At 40.0% G+C, this 7,211-nt stretch overlaps 2 protein-coding genes across 2 annotated transcripts in view; both read right to left on the bottom strand.

Moving 5' to 3' along the window:
- The window catches only part of PLCH1 (phospholipase C eta 1), a 97,024-nt gene extending 94,496 nt beyond the window's left edge, over nucleotides 1-2,528 (bottom strand). The window contains exons 1-2 of the mRNA XM_026057790.1: nucleotides 2,441-2,528; nucleotides 633-897 (exon numbers count right to left, since the gene is read on the bottom strand). The gene's annotated coding sequence lies outside the window, so the exon portion shown is untranslated. The remainder of the gene's footprint in view (nucleotides 1-632; nucleotides 898-2,440) is intronic.
- A 362-nt stretch (nucleotides 2,529-2,890) lies between these two features.
- On the bottom strand, nucleotides 2,891-7,148 carry CUNH3orf33 (chromosome unknown C3orf33 homolog; the record flags this gene model as incomplete). Its single annotated transcript, XM_026057791.1, has 4 exons — nucleotides 2,891-4,091; nucleotides 4,510-4,670; nucleotides 5,597-5,750; nucleotides 7,047-7,148. Coding segments are annotated over 4 exons (684 nt in total), but the record flags the coding sequence as incomplete, so codon positions are not given.
- Between the last annotated feature and the right edge of the window lie 63 nt (nucleotides 7,149-7,211).

Here is a 7,211-nt window from a genome sequence, read left to right as displayed (position 1 = left end):
TGGGTTTCACCTCCCGGCGCCGCCGGCGGGCGCCATGGAGACGCCACAGCGAGGCCTCATGGCGGCAGCGGCCGCGCACCTGCCGCGGGGCGGGGCGGGGCGGGGCGGGGCGGGGCGCGCGCCCCTGAGGGAGCCTGAGGGGAGGAAGGCGCCACGCGCGGCCGTTACGGCGAAACCCCCGCGGCCGGGAGCGGCGCTTCGCCCTCGGCCTTCTCCCCTTCTCAGGAGGTTCCCTCCGCGGCGCTGCACTTGTTGCGCCAAGGGCCCAGTCGGACGTTGGCGTGGCCCCCTTCTCCCCGCGCAGGCGGAGGCCTTCCTGGGATGTGAAGAGGAGGAAAACATCAAGTTTCACTGATTTTTCTCTTCCTTTAAAAAAATCTATGATGAACTTTAACAGCTGTCATCGACGTTAGCTAATGGGACATAGTCACGGTAGGACTGATAACTACGACTTGCTGCAGCTCTGACTTCCCTGAAATACAATATATCAATGACCGTTGAAAGCTTTTGGTTTCCCCCTGATGTGAGGGAGCGTTACCTTTCTGAGGAAGGTGGTTAAGCCTAAAAAACCCTCTGTTTTCAGAATCATTATTTAACACCTAATGACGTAGCTGGTGACTGAAAAGTCTTACCTAAGGAATCGACAAACTGACGTGGGGAAAAGAGGAAAAACACTGGAACGAAGGAGAACTTTGACCGGAGAGAGGTGGCTCTTCGCTGCCCCTTCACTTCCACCTCGGAGGTCTGCACAGCGGGACCTTCCGCGGCGGCAGCGCTTTGGGCCGGAGCCATTCGCTGCAGCGCGCGGCGAGGGCCCCCGCGCCCTGGGCCTCAGCCGAGCTTCGCTGTCCGTCTGGCAGGAGAGGACATGAAAGGGCAGAGGTTTCTGGTAGGCTCCTGCAAAAGCCGGTAATGTTTATGACAACCATTTGCCTTAAACACTGCAATGGCAATAAAAAGCCTGTGCAACCCTTAAGATATTTTTCTTAGTGGGCCATTTGGAGGCATCTCCTTTCACTCCAATCTTTTTAACAAGTTGGCTTGCCCACAGTGTATTCAGAGTTGCAAGGGCCAAGGCACAAGAGCTAAACAGTTTTTCTTATTCTAATTTCCAATCACACAAGAACTGCATCCTCTGCCTGGAGATACCCTTATGTGCATTGCTGCTATGGCAGCTGAAGGAATCAGTGCTCCTTAAAGGCAGAATAGGGCACGATTATATAATGAAGAACAGTGTTTTTTCTTCCCTGACCTCCCAGGCAGTTCCACCGCTTGGTGGTGCAAAGCTATTTGTTTCTACTCTTGTTACCGGTTTCTGAATAGACAGGCCTCCCACAGAGAAAAGATATGCAACCTTTCAAGATTTGCACAGATGGAAAGCACAGCTTGTTTTTTTTTTTTTTTTCCTAAACTGAGTTTTGTTTTAAACAGATAAGCCCTGAATAATAATAAGAAAAGCAGCATTAACAAACAACTACAGGAGTTGACTTGTGGAAGTGGACTTGTCAACAGGATCCCAAATCCCTCAGCACTCAGTTACTCTTTTTAAGGCTACTGTTGACAATTACAGCACTGATCACGCGGATTGAGCTACTTTCATGGATTTTAATTATGGAACTATATTAAAAGCACACCACCTAAACTTCTTAATATATGCAACAAGCATGAAAAGAGATGAAGGGTCTGAATTCAAAGAGTTAGATTCCTCCGCATAGTCCCTTTTGAAAGTATTTGTTAGACTGCCTCACTGCCACTAATACAGGGCCAGGGAACTTCAAAATTTAGTTCAAACTAAGGGAAGGCTTTCTCTGCGCAAGTGATGAAACAACTGTATTGCCATCTTTAAAAAACCCTTCATAAGCCACAGCCTAAAAGAATGGATACAGCAATTTGCTGCAATTTAGAAAAATCTCTAGGGATTTTCTGAACTATATGAAGGGTAAAAAGGGCTAAGAGGCAAGATTGTGACTGACCAGACTTGGTTCACATTAACCCATACCTCACCTCTGCCTGCTAGAAACATAGCATGCGATTTCCTTATTTTTTTCTCTCAGCTTTAAGGTGTATTTTTGTGATAAAATCTCATATGATACATTTGTAAAACAAAAGTGCAAGGTCCAGATGGAATTATCTTATAAAATATTTGATTATTACAGCAAGAAGTTACACAGAAAAGATGCTCAGTTTGAAAAAATCTCTTTTTACTTGCCAGATGAACAAACAGGGACATCTATAAGCAACCATGAAGAAGTGGGATTATTGCTGGTACTGAATGTGTAGTGTGGGATTAAAAGTAAACTTTGGTACAGAGTTTGGCTTAAGAGGAGGCTACAACATATTCTGTATGACTTATGTCCAAATAGAACATCAATGATTGGCAAAGCCCTTTAATGTACAATGCATAAAACCAGATGCCCAAGATTTAAACATGCACAGATACCTGGTTGCCAACTTCCATCAAAGTTCCATCTGCCTCTGTCCGCAGAGCTGCTTCCCCTCTCCCCATGGCGTCCTGTGCTGCAGGTGCCTCCTGGCTAACTTCACCGTGCTTTGCAGAAGAGAGTCACACCTCCGAGAGGGCCAGCGAACAAAAGTCATAGAGAAACACTGATGTCTGCTCATTCCCAAGGAAAAGCTTCAGGATGGCAGGATTCACAGTTCTGCCATTGTAATCAGCAGAAAAAGAATATGGCATAGCAACTAATGTCAGACAAACAGTGCCCAGTTATTAAGTTAGGTTTTTATACCACATTCTTCTCCCTGGTATTTGGCTGCCGAGGTAATATACAGAAAGAAAGACTTCTGTAAAACAGTTCATTTTAGATAATCATATGGACTGTGAAAGATTAAACAAAGGCCAAGGGTTTGGTCTACAAAATGTGACAATGGACATAAGAAATTCAATGTTTATTCTGAGAATATTTACAAAATAAATAATAATAAACTTATATGCTTGACACTTGTTTCAAAAATAAAACAAACAAGAATGAGGATTTAACTTCTTAGCACAGTATGGTCCACCTTTTCAAATTTCATCTTAAAGTGTTATTTCAGTCTGATTTTAGATATTTATAGAACTATGAGGAAAAAAAACAGCATAGATTTCTCCTCAGATATACGTATAAAATTCTGCAACTCAAAGTTAATCTTATGTTCTACAAATTGGAAATACTGACATTAATGTCTATTCTTTAATATACTTCAAGTAGATTTTTTTCAAAAAATTTTTGTTGCTATGAGCTTATCAGCTTTCTAAGATTAGCTGCAACAAACTACCTTTTCTATGGGTAACAATGCAACTCATTATTTAAGATGAAAGTTTTTTAAAACATAAATTATACTCAGAAATGGGAAAGAAGAGCATTCAAACAAAATACTGATGTGCAAATAAATCCCACAAGATCTGTAAAAAGTTAATTAATAATTTCAATTTTCAAACCAATGCCTGTTACATAATTATGACATGTAACATATGCAGTACATTGTGAACTAATATTTCCCACCTTTTAAAAACTCAACTGTCAGCTGCTGTCACCACAATTAACACAGCTGTGTAGTTATTCAGCAGCTGGAAAACCGGACTAATTTAGGAAATTATTGTGGAAAAGCTTAGCTAAAGAACATTTTAATTTGTATACTGAATGCTTCTTCTAAACTTCAAGGCTATATAAGTTATAATATGACTTCAGGTGACTTTAAGGCTTTTCCATTTAAGACAGGACTCCCAAAATTACAAGAGTGTTTTTTTACATAAACTTATACCTTACATAAAGCACATACCATATATAACTGACATTTTTCCAAATCAGTTGCCCATTCTACCTTTAAATATAGCTTCTTAACCAGTTTGCAAATTGTTTCAGTGTCTGCACAAATTTATTGTTGCTTATATGATCTCTAATTTTTTCAAAAGAACTTTCTTCTTTCCATATTCCTTTGTTTTTCTTCAAGGCCTTTAACTCTGCTCGAAGCAGTCTCTTGTGAAGCTTCCAGTACAGGCGAGAATCATGATGTAGTCCTTCAATACGTGCTGTTCTGCCAAGCCCTTGTCTCAAGATCTCTTCATTTAAGCACACACTGAGAAATCGACCCTATAAGAAGGCACGGTAAATATGATATTACTTCTGGCTAAATCTACACTCTAGCAGAAAGAGATACAAGTTGTGAAGAATCTAGTTCATGTTTAAAATGTACTACCAATGGAAGAAATTTATGAGATAACATTTGATGAACTAAATATTAAGCTGACCCGAACTACACAATATAGCCTAGCACTAGCTGTTAGAGAAATAATTTGTTTCATGAGTCAGCCCGCAAACCCACCTGTCTTGAAACTTGATTTAAAAACATTACATTGTATTTTAATTTTACAGGAATTTTAAATAAACAATAGCAACATTCTTTGTATGTGCCAAGATAACTTCATAGCATAATCACAGTCAAACTTAAAACTGTAGATAAAAACAAAACAAAACAAAACAAAAAATCAAATTTTGTTACTCTATTTACCTTATTTACTAAAACAAGGCACTCAAGTGCCAAGTCCTGCCTTCCAAGAAGTTGGAACCATATCATTTGCGAGGGTTTCAACTCTTCCTGTAACCAGACCATGCCACTCGGAGTCAACTCCACTCCAGCAAGTCTTATCAGCAAAAGACTGTTTGATTGCCCTGATTATATAAAGAGATATCTTTTTTTACTGAGCGTAGCAGTAAGAAGAAAGTTCATGCTCTGCACAGGCCCTCAGCTGTTGTTAATAAGTTTACTTCCATGGATTCACATAACATTTCAGTTTTAGTTCCCCAAAGTACTATTTAATCACAACTGAGCATTCAGCCTTTTATCTCCTTCCGTAAAAATTATTTTAATTCAAGACTGCGTAAATAGTTTTATTTTGTGTACAAATAGAAAGGACTGTTTTCGTGAGCAGTCACCATTATTTTATCTGAATGGACAGATACAATAGCCAAGAAGCATTAGCACCTTAAACAACTGCAGGTTTTTGCAAAGTGAATGTGACTACACTCACAGACTTGATAGGCAACGTCTGAAAAGTCACTGAAGACCTGTCTCTTAAAAGAAGGTTTCCATATGTAGCTGTCAGATCTTCATAGGTAAATAAAAATATAATATCAATAGAGTACTTTTGCCAGGAACGAGACTAGTTATGCAAGCAAATGATTTTCATTCCATTCTATGAACTGCCTATATGCTTGAGCTTTTGCTGCCAGAAAAGTATCGTGATAATGATGCTATTAATAAAAATATTATATTGGCAAGTACAGATATTTCTCAGTCTTTCTTATTCTCAGCTTCCCATCTGTAAAGTAGGGAAAGAACAAAAGACGGAACCAGAACTGTAACTTAACCCTTTCTCTCTCAAGGTTGGTACTATTTTGTGTGTAGACAGAACACCTTGTTTCCTAATGATTTCTGCCCATCTATTTCCAAGAGTATCATTTACTTTAAAATGCTAAACTTAAAGTTTAATAATAATTTTAGTGTTGCAGTATTTTTGCTAGCCTAGTAGATGATGCTGTGTTAAGAACAACAACTTTTCATTATTATTCTTTGATCTTCACGTACTTTTACTTACATTTTCTCTGTATTGATGTAATGAAAGGAATGCTAATGGGAATGTGCTCAACTGCTAGACCTTTCTCAGTTATGTGATGTATTTTTCCCCGCAATTTCACATTCTTCTCTACAAATTCCACGGGTATATCCAAAGCACTTGTAAACTTTGTTGTCTATTGATGGAAGGAAGAGCAAGACAAAGCCTTAAAAATGTAGAGCAGTTACAATCACATTAAATCCAACTTATTTTAAAAATAATTTAGCAAATTACAGATCTGCTATTGCACAACACAGACATGTATTTTTTAAACACTCATCACTTGTAAGACCTATTATGTGTCAGCCTTTCCAGACACTTAGGAATGGTCCCTGCTTCACAGTGCTTGCACATTTGGGATGGGCATGAAAACAAAGTTTGGAAAAAGACCAGAAACTCACATTTTATGAGCAACGCATATGCAAGCTCACCTGATTCACCACACAAAGAACGAGTGCTTTAAAAGCAGACTGAGCGTTGACAGGATAGGGATGAAAGAAAGCCAAGAAGTGAGTTTTCAAACACACTAGCCAAAAGCACACGTACACCTTTGAAGAGATCACCAGAAGGTTAAATTTGATACTAAATCCACTGGATAATAGGAAGATTCCATAGGGGAAGTTATACGATCACGCAGGAAAAATGCTGCTGTTAAGCTTAAAGACTTGGTCAACAGCAGCACTATAGCAATGAAGAAAATGATACTTGACTTAGGGGATGGAGGGAAAAGGATAGGCACCAGAGAGAGCATGAACCTTAAATTTTAAATTTAACGTCTTATATTTTAGAGCCCCCACTGCGAGAAGCCTTTTGTAGAATACCAACCTGTTTGTACGTAAATATGAAAGAACAGATACTGTGCACACAGAAGTCAATGATGTATCAGCTCTTTAAAAAGATCTTAAAGTTTAGCTGTGTTTTTTTTCTGTACGTTATTTATTCAGTAAGCTTTTATATCTGTGGTCTGCAAAGTCTACCACTAAGAATATCGAAAATTAGGTGGAAATCTGAGTTTTGATAAACAAAAGTGGCTCAAATCCAATCTAATTTGCATCGGCAACTCCAACAGCCTGGTAAACGTATTCACAAGTCCTCGATTTTGCAAAAAAAAGAACACTGGTAACTGTGCAAATATTTAAGTTAATGAAGAAAGCAGTATTTGTAGGTCGGGCTTTCTGGCAAGATTGTAAATTAGCAGCTTTACAGACGTGATTTCTGGTAGCAAGCTGTACCTGGGATTGCGAAGAGGGAAGGTCAGGCACAGCCGCCAGCGGCGCTTACGGGGGAGCACGCGTCGCCCCCTGCTGCAAGGGAGCCGCTCTGCTTTGAGCTCCCGGCGCAACTTTATCCCGTGCACTGAATTGATCGCTATTTTCAAAAGTGGAGAAAGGTTCGGGGCCACGTTTAAAAATACCTGAACACATGGACTTACGGAGAAGAGGGGTAAAGAAGTCGCATCTGTTTTAATTTCACACGAACTACCGGAATCGGGAATTTTCACGTGCAAAGCGAAGGAAGAGGTGAGGGACGCAGGTCACCTGCACGCACGCGTTAAAGGCGAGACTGAAGGAAACGCGGAGTTCAGGGCAGGGGGTTC

This window comes from Apteryx rowi, unplaced genomic scaffold (genome assembly GCF_003343035.1).
Source record: "Apteryx rowi isolate R43461 unplaced genomic scaffold, aptRow1 scaffold_140, whole genome shotgun sequence".
NCBI lineage: Eukaryota > Metazoa > Chordata > Aves > Apterygiformes > Apterygidae > Apteryx > Apteryx rowi.
Note: the sequence above shows the minus strand (reverse complement) of the source record. Positions and strands in the feature narration are given on the sequence as shown.